This window comes from Microtus oregoni, unplaced genomic scaffold, assembly GCF_018167655.1.
Source record: "Microtus oregoni isolate MIOR12 unplaced genomic scaffold, Mior012 000007F_ref0000211, whole genome shotgun sequence".
In the NCBI taxonomy this organism is placed as follows: Eukaryota; Metazoa; Chordata; class Mammalia; order Rodentia; family Cricetidae; genus Microtus; species Microtus oregoni.
The window spans coordinates 4,582,686-4,596,745 of record NW_024543066.1 but is presented as its reverse complement, the minus strand read 5'-3'; the positions used below and the strand labels follow the sequence as shown (position 1 = coordinate 4,596,745).

General features: G+C 47.6%; 1 protein-coding gene across 2 annotated transcripts in view; it reads left to right on the top strand.

Annotated features, from left to right (window-relative positions):
* Positions 1-14,060, top strand: part of Rhobtb1 (Rho related BTB domain containing 1) — a 111,053-nt gene that overhangs the window by 79,740 nt on the left and 17,253 nt on the right. For both annotated transcript variants that reach the window (XM_041656357.1, XM_041656358.1), the window contains 2 exons: positions 9,078-9,263; positions 12,779-13,749. In XM_041656357.1, the coding sequence (XP_041512291.1) occupies positions 9,078-9,263; positions 12,779-13,749 (1,157 nt within the window). The remainder of the gene's footprint in view (positions 1-9,077; positions 9,264-12,778; positions 13,750-14,060) is intronic.

Here is a 14,060-nt window from a genome sequence, read left to right as displayed (position 1 = left end):
GCCCAGTGGCTAGCTGTCTGATCACAGGGACCGTGCTCAGTCTGTGTTTGTGTTCCTCTCATCCCAAAGGTTCATTTCTCTACGTACCCATGACAGTGAGGTAGAGGACACTCAGTTCCATGAGAGGGTTCATCTTCCACAGCTGTCTGCTCAGGCAATAGAGTATGTAGCAGAAACCTCTGGAGTACGTGTGTGACCAGTGTGGTCTAACTCGCTGCCCTGTCTGGGAACTGGAGTGCAGAGCTGAGGGGTGGGGTGTACCATTGCTTGTCTTTTCTTTTTTTTCTTTTTGTTTTTTTGGTTTTTTGAGACAGGGTTTCTCTGTGGCTTTGGAACCTGTCCTGGAACTAGCTCTGTAGACCAGGCTGGTCTCGAACTCACAGAGATCTGCCTGCCTCTGCCTCCCGAGTGCTGGGATTAAAGGCGTGCGCCACCACCGCCCGGCCATTGCTTGTCTTTTCTGTCTTCGGTCTCATCTTCTCTTCCCAGCTTTATCTTGCTCGAGATAATCAAGCCACATCTCCAGAGCTTGCCTTTCCTCACTGTTTTCCTTGAATTTCAGTGTTCTCATGAATAGTCTTAAATAGAAGATTTGTATAGATATGGATGATTTTCCAATTAAAAGGTCACTTTTTCTCTGGGTATCATTTCCCTGAATTTCGTTAGAATCATTTTTATAAAAGTTCTCTCTCTCTCTCTCTCTCTTTCTGTCTCTCTCTCTCTCTGTCCCTCTGTGTGTGTGTGTGTATGTGTGTTCGTGTACATGCTAATAGGAGTCTCATACTGACGCTGCTGGCCTAGGCAAAGGGAACAATGACTGCCTTCTTCTGACTTTTTTTTTCTCCTTTACCAACTGTAAGCTTTACAAATTGAGTTAAATTCGCAACGTTGACCTTTCAATACAGGGTGAGAGGAATTAAAAGCAAAAAGGAAAAAACAGCCATCAGTGTGTGTTGTTTCTGTAGCGAGATCTTCTGGTGGGGAGACAGATTCCAGGCCACAGTGCTTTTCCTTTCAGATTAGGTGGGTCAGAGGCAGGAGACTGTTGAGTAACTCTGTGGTCAGTCATTCTGGAACCTGCTTCCAGAAACTCCAGACCAAAAGGCATAGCTTTGAGCCAAAATGAAACTCGATCTCACTCTCACTGGCTGGAGCCTCCAAGGTCTTTTTCTGGGTGGGTTCTGAGCGAGTCTCCATATTTGTCCAGTTGGTCCTGTCTGCTACAGAGCATGTTCTCAGCTATTCTTCTTAGGAAGTTTAATAACCCTGCCAGCTGCTCCTAATACCAGCCACCCATGACAAACATCTCTACCGTAAGTCTATAGCTGCACTCTTTTCTCCAGACTTCTGCCCCAGCCCAGAAAACTGTGCAAAGGACACAGCTCTAGGCTACAGGAAGATGAATGAAAAAAAAGAGAAAATAGTGAATTGTCTCTCAAGTCTATCCTACTGGCTTCAGACACTCATTAAGTTGGTGTGTGTGTGTGTGTGTGTGTGTGTGTGTTTCTAAAAGCAAGATGATCTTTGTAATCAAAGGCATCCCTGAACCTTAATCTAGCTGGAATCTCCTAGAATTAATCCAAAAAGCACCCTGCTCTCTTTCTTTACCTTTCTTTTGCTTCTGGAGATAATCTCATTCCTGGAGGGGAAAAAAAAAAGTTGCTCCTCTGCAGTTAGGAAAACGGTCAATGGATTTTTAAAACAATTTCAAATAATTTTTAAGAAAGCGTTTTAACTGGTTAACCTCTGCTCGTGTCCCCAAGACATCAAGTGGCAGCCTTCCAGAAGCAACAGTCTGAAGAACTGTCATGGCTCACAATCTGTTCTCATTCCTGACCTCAACTCCAGCCGATCCCCTGCCTGACTTCATGTAGCCCAGTTTCGTTTCTTTTAGATTCAGAGTCTGCAGACATCTGGGGCCCCTTAGCCTTGTACGCTTGGACACCTCACAGGCCTTTTAATGGGATAAGAGCAATAGAGGAAACATGGGGAAGAAAAACAAAATCCTGAAGATGTTTTCGCTCCTGGTACTTGCGGGCAGTTTGCTGTATCCATTATAGCAGTTCCCTGGGGACCATGCTGAGCACAAGTGAGACGTCTTAGGTACCTTCTTGTGCCACTTGGTCCCATCCTGGATATGATCGTTCAAGCTCTGTCGGCACACCCTGCACCTGTCTCTCCTCCCAAGATCAAGCAAGAGTACCACCACCCCTCTTAGGTGCTGTCTCTTCTCTGGTCCCCTGCTTCTGCTGGCTTTTCCCCTCCCTGACCCCTGCTCCTCGACCACTCTGTCACCAGTTTAATCCGATCGCGTCACGACAGTAACATCAGCTTTTGAAACTAGAAATTGCATGTTCCACTCAGGAGCACCACTCAGGAGCCTGCTGGCTCACCAAAAGCCAAAGCCACACTCCTCTGAGAATCCTCCCACCTCAGCCTCTTTGTGGTTCTGCTTCTCCTGTCCTCCTCTTCCCCGCTGTGCTCCAGCAATGAGCCTCTTCCCTCGGGGAGGCATCCTAGGCATGCCTGCCTCTGGGCCTCACCTTTGCTAAGAGTCACTAGTTATGGCTTTGAACTCTTTCCCCACACACAGCTGGCATGTCTGCCCCCTCCCTTCCTTCAGTTATTCCCTGAAATGTCAACTTCAGAGAGGGCCTCCCCAGAGGGCCTCAGTTCTATCCCCTGATACAGCTGTCCCCTTTCTCTGTTCCACGTTCTGGTTGGCTCTTGACGTAGCATCACCAGCTCTGCAGGTTTCTCTCTTGTCTCTTTTCTCCATCCTCCACTGGGCAGGCATGAAAAAGAATAGCCAAGGTGAAGACAGCTGTCCCCAGTGTCTCCAAGAGAGCCTTGCATGCCGTGGGCTGTTCCTGTTCTGTATGAACGGAATAGCTAGATGAGTGTAAACTGAGACAGGATGCAGGACAAAGCAAGCCCTGGTGACCTTCAGACTCCAGAGAATTGCTGAGAAGTCTGGGCGGAAATCTCTCTTTCCCATCAAGCTCAGAAAAGGTGTCTAGTTGACAGTTTGGCTTCATAAGAGTCCTCCTGGGCATTAATCCCAGAGGCTTCCCACCCAGCAGCACTGCTAGAGACATGCATGATTTCCTGGATCTGCAGCTGGCCTCGCCGCTCAGCACGGAAAGCATGTGTCTCTGGCATTTTAGCTTTGAGGAAAACCAAAGAGGACCGAAGCACCAACGTCAGGAGTTGGGAGAGTTTTTCATGTCTATCAGCCAGGCATTCAATGAGGCCTTTCATTTGTTTCAATAAGTCGATGGGACACCACTCAGTTTTGCTCTTGTTCTGCTTTCTCCTGGTAATGACGGCTTGAAATGGAAGACCCTAACTGTGTAGTGGTGTGGGAGCAAACGGCCTGGGGCTGCCAGATGACAGCTGTGTCAGTTGCTTTCCCACAGCAGGCACAGAATACCTGACAGGAGCAACTTAACAGAGCAAGGGTCTGTCTGGGCTCATAGTCTAGAAACACAGCCGGTCTCAGCTCTATGTAAGAATCGGGTCTGTGGGTCAACCTGTGGCGACCAGGATAACCACTGTCAGGGAACAGAGAGAAAAGAACGTTGGTGCTCAGCTCTGTTTCTCAGGTTTATCCGGTTTGAGGCCTCAACCATCAGTTATATTCAGGGTAGGTCTTCTCTCCTCAGATAAACCTTCTCAGAAACCTGCCCTAACAGACGCGTGCAAAGGTGTCTATCCTATGTGATTCTAAATCCCTGTTAGTGATCAAGGTCAGCCATGGCCACAGCCCACCACTTTGGTTGGTAAGGCCGCTCACTGCTGTGGCATCTGTGCTAGAGTGGAGGGACCAGCCATTGTGAATACTCTACTGTTGTCTGCACTCTCTGGTGGCACTGGCAGGCTGTCATGGCCACCTGCCGACTCTTAAGAGCGAGGTTTGCTTTGGCCAGATTTCTGTTGGGTGGAGGGAGCCGGGTCTAGCCTGTCACTTCCTGGTGAAACTGCATTTACAATAGTCACGCATGCTAATCACTCCCAAATCTGGATATATTTCAGGATGTTTTGACAGTTTCCCCCACATAACATCTGTACTTAAAGAAGCCTCTCTGCTCTTGGTAAAGTATTGGCTTGATTACTCCGCTCACATCCGGGGCCCTGCATGGTTCTTCTGCCCTGCTCTCCCCAGAGCTCCCAACCAGGCACCCCCACCTCCTACCCCCACAGGCCTGTCCTGTCCATCCTCCATGAGTTCGAGCTTCCCCAGCCATCCATCTCCGACCCAGTCGTGTGCACCATCTCTGACAACTTCCTCCACATCTCATACACCCAGGCTGCTCCCCTACTAAAACCCAGAGCCACGCGCTCTGACCCTCTGCCATGCTCCCAGCTGTCCTGTGCTGTCTCAATGTGTCTGTGTGCGTCACACGGTCAGAGTACGGTGCATGAGAAGTGTGTGGTCGGCGTGAATGGTTTCGAAAGGTTTCTGGGAAGAACCTACCTCAGTGATCAGCAGGGAGAGGGAACTCGAAGGCCCACAGCTGGAGGTCAGAAACTCCTTGCTTGAATCTCGGCAAGAAGTGGATGCCCGGGCACTGGCAAAGAAAGCCTGTTTGGATATGACTATGGCCCCTACCTGTATACAGCTCATGGGATCTCCCCTAGAAAAGTTAAAGTAGGTGTAGGTAATGATGGTTTATAAAGTAGCAGGGTCTGAACACAGAATGAAAGTTTTAAGAGAAGATATGGGTAATTAAAAAAAGGCGATCCCATACAGAACTTGGGGGAATATTGCACAGGCTTCTTCTGCACTTCAGTGTTAGTCTTGCATGTCCACGCTGAGCCAGGCACCCTGGAGAAGGGCATGCAGCCAGCCACCCGACTCCCTTCATTCTGAAGGCCAGATAGAATACGTTTTCATTCGCATTGCCTGTCAGAGAGGTCTGATGTGAGGTTTTTAGATAAAAGGTGACTTCGGGGTTCCTTCTTGACTTAACAAGAGATAAGGTAAAGAAACCTAGGTCCACAGGCCCTTCAGCGTGACGCCCGTGGCAAGGCCGAGGGGCCCAGCAGAGATGGGAACGAATATAGAAATGGCATTCCTAACAATCAGTGCCTTTAAGCTTCTGGTAGCTTCTCCAAGCTCTTTCCACCAATAGCCTGTGCTTATAAAAACAGCCTTGGAGACCCCTGCTATTTGGTGTTGAGTCTGGCTCCGGACAAGGTATGTGGAATGGACGACCTTTCTCGGATTTCTTTAATGTTCCAACAAAGATTAGCCCTGGCCTGGCACAAACACTTCACATTGGCATCTCTAACAACCCTTCACATGCTGTCTTTGGCCGGTGTCTCCCCCGAAAGATAACAGGGAAAGTATGCCTCTGGGGTTTATTTAATATACAACAAAGAAAAACAGACACAGTTAAGGTTGACCTGGGCCCCTACAGTCTTGGGTGACCTGGCCCCTCTCCCACCCCTGCCTCTCTCTTCTGATGCTGGACATGCCCAATGGCTCTACCATTGATTCCAGACCAATTTTAACCAGTCAAAATATGTTACTTTGTAGACCTGACTTGATAGACACCCAAGTGAAACAAACTGATAATTCTCCCTTAGGAACAAGCAATCATTTTTCTCTTAAAAAAATTGCACTCGCCGATTCTATGTGCTAATGGACAAAAGGGTGCATTCTTAGCCCCTGTGTGTTTTTGACTTTGTCTAATAAGCCCGTTTATCCCAGTCATGATTTTTTAAATTAGAAATCAATACAATATGCATCCCAACCTTCCTCCTGCGCCCCTTCTCACTCTTGAAATTCTGAGGTTTAAAGTCCCATCCACCCAGGGCTTGGTCTCTGAGTGCTCCTGGTTTCTACCCCGGGAAGCTGCAAGAATTCCATTTAAATCCAACCATTCTTTTCACAACTGAAATGGAGCCTGAGATCACTTCTAGACAACCCTTACCGCCAAGCCTGTGGAGACATCCTCCTCACATTGTCCACGATTATTTTTAAACCCACTCTGCAAAATGAAACAAAACAAAACAATAACAGAGCCATGGAGACCGAACTTCTAAAAGCTGCTCTCCCCTATTTGTCTTCCCTGGGAGTGGCATTTTTAAATACGGGTTTATGTCAGACACTAAACAGTCCCTACACAAGAATGCCTATCTCCAAACTCCTTGGAATCCTGCCCCAAACTGGAGATATTCTTAGCTGCGAGTCTCCTGCCTTGAACTAGGTAGAAAGAAAGGCTGGCGTCTAAAAGGAATAGATGGAATTCTCTAAATAGTTGCTTGATTTTTTTTTTTTGAAATGTTCAAATATTTATACGCTATTTACTTTCTGGGTTTTTTTTTAACTCAGTGAGGTAGTTAATATTATTTGAGTTTTTATTTTTTGTTATTAGTTAAATTTATCCTGGCTATAGTTCCCCCTTCCCACTCTCTTCCCATTCCCCACCCCTATCCATTCCTCCTCTGTTTCTGTTCATGTTGTTTGATTTTAATGGGTGTGAGACCACAGAGGATGCTGGCATACTGCCAGTTAGGAAAGGGCATTTGGAAGGGGGCGTCACGGGCATCTCTGTCTATAGCCCCGTCTCTTTGACCATGGACTCTCACAGCCTTTGCTGCAATTTGCCCGTTGGATGGCAAGACCGGAGGAGAGCGCACACCACACGGCACACACCAGGCTTCTCCCACATTTGTATCTAATCAACGTGGTTGAAACAAAAGCGAGTTAGTAGTTAGTATATGATCTTACTATTAACTGATTTCACTCTAAAATAAGTTCTCTTAGCAGCCAGGTAAGAAGACAAAAGAAAAACAGTCTGGGATTTTTAACTCAATGGGTTATTTGAACATCTATAATAGTGTTCTCAATGCATATTACTCTTAAATCCCGAGGCAACACGGGCGCAGAATGTTGGCTCTTTTCCCAGTTCCCCCACAGATTTCAAGCATTTAGACACGGAAGCGACACGGTAGGACACTGAGGCCTCTGGACCTGCACCGTGTCATTGCCATGGTGCTGCTGTGAGAAGACCCCATTGGTCCATCACCCCTCCCAGGTCCTGGGCTTGCTTGCACATCCTCCGGCTAGAAACTCCCATGTGTTCCGTGTCATGAGTGGTATCACAGTTACCTTGGCAACCAAGCCAGCTCTGGTTTCCAAACCTCACTTGCTACATGATAAATTTAAACAGCAGGATTGACACTTAGTTACGTGTCTGTCATAGAAATGAAGTTCTTAGAATGAGTCTCCTCACAGCTGCATGCCTTGGCAGGGAGACTGAAGGCACCGACTAGAACAAGAGAGCATGATATGCATTTCACATACGTGCACGCACATATGTGCGCACACACAAAGTAGTCCTCAACTTGGACAAGGGATGTATTTGCCGAATTCATTGTCTGAGAGGCTGAGCCACACCTATTATTCTCACCATGCCAAAATTCTGTGGTAGCTTTATCTTACGATCAGAACAGAGCTTATAGGACGCCATTACCTACCCAATATAAACAGGATGACGAACGATAGAAAACTAAACTTGTGAGGAAAAAAAAGTAATATTCAAAGACGTCTTGGCTTTACTGGATACTGTTATTTACGCTGATTGGAAGTAAGACTTGATCACAGAAATGTTCTAGTAACTAAATCAGAATCTCAAAGACGAGATACGCCTGCTTCTCACTTACGTATTTTTGCATATTTTTACACAGATTATTTACATATTATTCTAGCCTCCAGGAACCTTTGGTAATACCTTCACATTGAGATTATTCTCACCATGCAGAACAACACGGTCACCTGCTTTGAGTCCTGGGTTTTCTTTTGCAATGTGAGGACATCTTAAACTCAGGAATTTTGCCTCTGTGCTGCTGCGGTCTGATGCAATTCTTTTTCCTGCAAATACAAGGAAAGACTCAACTTGAGAATTACATTTAATGCGAGCACCCTGCTGCACTCGGCATCAGAGGTGACTATCCTCAGAAATTCGGTGGCCGCCTGCTTATATTTGTTTCCATTGATATGTAGGAAGAAAAGCTCATTAATGATTTAAGAATAGGTTTTTTTTTTACTCATAGACTTGCTTCTTCCCAGTACATAAACAATAAAGGCAATAAATTAACATCTCATAAAATCACGAGTTTATTGCTGAGTTTATTTGCAAGAAAGTCTTGACTCCCCGAGCATAAACAGTCCTGCTTTCACTTCCCCTGCCTGGCTGTTCTAAAAAGGATCACTCGGCATATTTTAGCCTAGAAGGGAGGTTTGTTTTCCTGCCTGCCAGCTACCACCAAGCACCATATTTGAGCAACTGTATCATACAGCGATTCTTTGACTTCTAGAATGGTAAGTTATACTATAAAAATGGAAGCTCCCAATGTCAAATTTCAGCAGAAGCCTTCCCCTCCCCTTCTTTCGCTGCTGTGTATCACCTATAACATGGGAGGGGCCGAATACCACGTCTCCTGACCGTCTAAGTCCTCCACTGACTTCATCCTCTTGCTTTACACCCAAATTTCTGCCTAGTCAGGGTTTCTCTGTTTGGAAGCAGATAAGGGGACGTGCTTCGGAACTGTGTGCGTGAGCAAGAAGGGCCGACCTCCTTCTTTGTATTTGCTGACGCCGTGCGGCAAATACTACCAACATCTCCACCGGCTGTTCGCTTTCTCTCATGGGGTCGGACATCTCCGCCTTTGTGTTTTATTCAGGGAGTCAAGGGTGGGGGGGGTCTTGATCATTTCCTTTTATCTTGCAACTATTTCTCACGAGCAGAAATAGTTCAGCATGTGGGAATTCCAGAACAGAACCCCTTTGGACAGCCATCTCTTGGGAAAGTCACTCCATGGGGAACCCCGGGGAACATCCGCATTCCATGGCTAGGTGTGAAAATGAGCCACCAGGCCCGGGCAGGGCTGGAATGTGGGGGCTTAGCAGGCTGTCTGCATGACTCATAGATGTGTTTCCTATCCAGCCCCTTTTAAAAATGTGACGTGATGGTGTTAGAGAAGGGGGGGGAGAGAGGGACCATAAAGGAGGGCCAGGGAGACGCGGGGGAAGGTGATGGGAGCTTCATCTTGTGGTTGCCTTTCAGGTCTGATGTTGTGGTCCTCTGCTTTTCAATCGCGAACCCCAACTCCCTCAATCATGTGAAAACCATGTGGTATCAAGAAATCAAGCACTTTTGCCCTCGAACGCCTGTCGTCCTGGTCGGCTGCCAGCTTGACCTCCGCTATGCCGACCTGGAAGCTGTCAACCGGGCCAGACGCCCCTTAGCAAGGTAAGCCGAGGACCCCGCCTGCAGCTGGCTCCTCAGTGAGGAAGTAGTTTACGGGCAGCTTAGATTTTTCAGTGGTCACTGAGACTACACCTATCGGCCGGCCACAGACTTTTGCAAAGTTGGTCAGCCATTTCGTCATGAAGCGAGCATCCTGATGTCTCCCCACGCTCACCAGGGTCACAATCAAAGGGTTGGCCAGTGCTTGAGGGGAATTTCACCGAAAGAACTGGGGCGTGTGGAAATGCTTTGGATGAAGGACTGTATTTGAGTGAAGTCCTATACAAAATGTTAGCCACCCAGGACGGCATCGTTCTTGAAACCATGCCTGATTAGAATAAAATAAACTAAGGCTCAGAATGATCAGCTGCAGTTGTTGGCGAGCAACCTATCCCAACAGAGATGGGCTTTCATTCCCACGGCCGCGCGTCTAGATTGGTGTTGGTGTTGTTGCTAGCGTTTTTCTGGCTTCTGGTGTTTTGTGCAGTACTGTAGAGTGAGCCCAAGGCCTTCCACATTCTAGGCAGACCAGACATTCTACTGCTGAGCCATGTCCCCATTCCTCGTTTTACTGTTTATTTAGAGCCAGGCAAGGTCTCACTAAATTTCTTAAGCTGATCTGGAGGTTACTCTGTAGCACAGCTGGGTTTTGAACTTGTGACCCGCCTTCCTCGGCCTCCTGAACGGATGGGATTACAGGCCCAGACTGCTAGGACTGGGCCAGTGTCCGGTTTTATTTATTTATTTATTTATTTATTTATCTATCAAGACAGGGTTTCTCCGTAGCTTTTTGGTTCCTGTCCTGGAACTAGCTCTTGTAGTCCAGGCTGGCCCAGAACTCACAGGGATCCGCCTGCCTCTGCCTCCCGAGTGCTGGGATTAAAGGCGTGTGCCACCACCGCCCGGCCAGTGTCTGATTTTTAAAACCCATGCACAGCTGTGCCTGATGGCACACTCCCTTGTAATCCTAGCACTTGAGAAGCAGAGGCAGGAGGATCTCCATGAGTTTGAGGGCAACTTGATCTGTGTAGCAAGTTCAAGGCCAGCCAGAGCTGTACAGTGAGATCCTGGCTCAATAAACAAAACAAAAGCAAACACCTGGAAATCACATGGAGTTTTACTTGCAAAAAAAGAAAACATAAGGAGATGGCTCAGCAGCACCAGCTGCTCTTCCAAAGGTCCTGAGTTCAAGTCCCAGCAACCACATGCTGGCTCACAACTGTCTCTAGTGGGATCTGATGCCCCCTTCTGGCATTAAGTTGTCTATGCAGATAAAGCACACATATGCATAAAATAAATACCTAAAATCTTTTTTAAAAAGATTAGCAAACAAGACATCTTAAATGTGTCTAATCCTTATGTTAACAAAGTATCAAAACTTTTTTTTAATTAGGGTGTTTTTTTAGTACATGCAGTGTGGATACCAGTTTCAGAAAGAAATGAGAATTTTTAAAAACCTATGCTCTCAGAAGTTATTCTTGTATAAAACAATTTTGTCTGTTTCACACCCATATTCTCTGCTGAAGAACAAAATTCCCCCAAAGCTCTGATAGCAATGCCTTGCTTCAGTATTTACCTAACTGGCTTACACAAGCCTTCTCCAGTCCCCCCTTTTTATGCTATTACAGTGACAACATAAGAGGAGACAGTTTGTGGTGCTCCCCATACATCCTGGAGGAAACTGTTGAGAGCATCTCCTGTTCGGTCTCCACAATCCCTCTGTTCCTACATGCCTGGACTAGAAATGGAATGTTCAGAATCATCTGGGTGTGGGGGTGGGTGGGTGAGTGGAGAGGGTGGCAGAACAGGCCAACAGCAGATAGGACCATCCCTTACGTAGAGCGACTTGGATTGTTTATGTAGGGCATTAGAGCTAAACTTTAGGTTAATCAATTAGCAAATTTCAAGTCAGCCCCCAGGACAAAGATCACACAAGGCCCACGGGAAGAGGCTTAAAGTCGAACCATTTTCCCTGGATCTTTCCATCCTTGTCAGCACCCTGAGGTGTGACCTCCCTCCCTCCCTTTCTCCCTCCCTCCCTTTCTCCCTCCCTCCTTTTCTCCCTCTCTCTTTCTCTTCCTTCCTCCCTCCCTCCAGGTCTTCAAATCCAAATTCCATCCAGTTTTATCATTGTTCTCCTGAACCAGGGCCTAGGAAGCATATGACTTTTGGTGTCAAAGTATTTAAGATCAACTTCTAAGAGCTTTTTTTTTTTTTCAGAATCCAGCATGTGTTTCTTGAAGATTTGTAGCAAATCACATCTTGTCGGTTCTGGAATCTTTCCCTGGTTATGTCACAAGCCCAGCACTGCACTGCTTATATTGGCCTTCCTGGGTTTGATTAAATTGTAAATGAGTTTTGTGTGCCAGACCAAAAGGGTGTGGGCTTTGTTCCACCGGCTTTGTGAAAACAGGAGAAACTGACACAGAGTTGCAGGCTCAGCCTTACCCATGCGATTTTAGTGCTTTTCTTGCAGTGATGGAACTCTGAGCTTCAAGCTCGAGTTCTGAAGAGAGGCTGCCTTAGTCAGAGCCCTTGCTGTCAAGAGACACCATGGCCACAGCAACTCTGATAAAGAACACATTTAATTGGGGTGATTTGCTTGCAGTTTTCAGAGGTTCCGTCCATTATCGTCATGGCGGAGAGTTTGATGGTATTCAGGGAGCACGGTGGCGTGCAGGCAGATGTGGTGTTGCCGACATCTTGGCTTGCAGGGAACAGGAAGGCGACTCAGACGCTGAGAGGTATCCTGAGCATAGGAAACCTAGAAGCCCGCCCCCACAGTGACACACTTCCTCCAACAAGGCCACACCCACTCCAACGAAGCCACACCTCCTAATAGTGCAGCTCCCTATGAGATTGTGAGGGGCCAATTACCTTCAAAGTACCACAGAGGCCAACTAAGAGACTCGTGTACCAGCCCAAAGAAAAGATCCGTGAGGGCCTGATGGAAAGAGGGGGGGGACTACATGAAAGAGGATTCATGGATCCAATAGTAGGTTCTAGACGAGCCGCACCATTGTCAGACTGATTGAGCTTCCTGCCTCTGTTTCTTCTTACCCCAGAGTGAGAGCAGAACTTTAGAGAACTCTCAGACGGTGTAAGTGGATACATTATGAAGTTCTAAAACTGAAACACTGAAGTGGAGATGACCATGGCAGCAAGCACCAAGAACAATGCTAGGCATTTTTATTATCTCATTTAAACCTCTCTTTAAGGGCCCGTGCTCTCCAAAGATGGAAAACTAAGGCTTCAAAGAGGTTAAACATCTTGCTCAAGACCACATAGATAGCAAAGGCCAATCCTTTTGTTATCTCAGTTACTGCTAACAGCATATGCTTTTCTGCAGTAATAAATCCTTTATCTTGGAGTATCCATTGACTATGAATTTTCGGGACCCTTACAGAATTTTAAATGTAAAAATTTAAGAAGCAAATGGGTTTTTAATTGTCTGATTCAATGAGGAATCTAGCAATTTAGATGATTAAATGTGTTTTCTTTTAATACTTTTATTTCAGGCCCATAAAGAGAGGTGACATTTTACCCCCAGAGAAAGGCCGAGAGGTGGCGAAGGAACTCGGCATCCCTTACTACGAGACCAGCGTGTTTGACCAGTTTGGCATCAAGGATGTGTTCGACAACGCCATCCGCGCAGCCCTCATCTCCCGCCGGCACCTGCAGTTCTGGAAATCCCACTTGAAAAAAGTCCAGAAGCCTCTGCTTCAGGCGCCCTTCCTACCTCCGAAAGCCCCTCCCCCGGTCATCAAGGTCCCGGAGTGTCCGTCCACGGGGACCAGCGATGCCGCCTGTTTACTGGACAACCCTCTGTGCGCCGACGTCCTCTTCCTTCTCCAGGGTCAGGAGCACATCTTCGCGCACCGCATTTACCTCGCTACCTCTTCTTCCAAATTCTACGACCTTTTTGTAATGGAGTGTGAGGAATCCCCTGGCTGGGGTGGAGGAGCTGGAGAAGAGGTGCCATGCAGGGATTGTCAGGGGCGGGTGCAAAGCATTAGCCCAGCCGAGGAAGGGGAAAAAAGTCCCCAGAGGACCCCTCAGGCTGGCCCAGGGGCCTCTTCAGGCCAGGTCCTGTTGGAGAGTCTGACTTTCCAGACCGAAGCCTCAGGTTCTGAGGCACAGGCCCTGTCCGGCTGGAGCAAGGGGTTTGTCAGCATGCACAGGGAGATGCGGGTCAACCCCATTTCGAAGCGGGTAGGCCCAGTGACCGTGGTCAGGCTGGACTCGTCCATGCAGTCGGGCCCTTTCCGGACCCTGCTGCGATTCCTCTACACGGGGCAGCTGGATGAGAAGGAGAAAGATTTGCTGGGACTGGCTCAGATGGCCGAGATCCTGGAGATGTTCGACCTGAGGATGATGGTGGAGAATATCATGAACAAGGAAGCCTTTATGAACCAGGAGATCACGAAAGCCTTCCACGTCAGGAAAGCCAACCGGATCAAAGAGTGTCTCAGCAAGGGCACGTTCTCAGGTGAGCAGGGCCCCAGTGAGCCATCAAGGCCTTTGTGCCAGGTGGGGGTGGGGGTCATAAATGCTAGCTAGACTGCATGAGACCAAATAAAGTTAACAGAATAAAGATAATTAACGAAGTTAACCCTGGTCAGACCTAAGAGGTAGTCCTTCTACCTTACAGATGTTGAGAAGCAAGGGCCCCCGAGAGGCCAGGTCACTTTGTCAGCTAAGTGGCAGCAGGGAGGACAAGAACCCAAGCCTTGCCACGACAGAGACCTAGTCCCTCAACCTCCAGCACTCAGGGTAGATCAGGTGACTATGAGCCTCTCT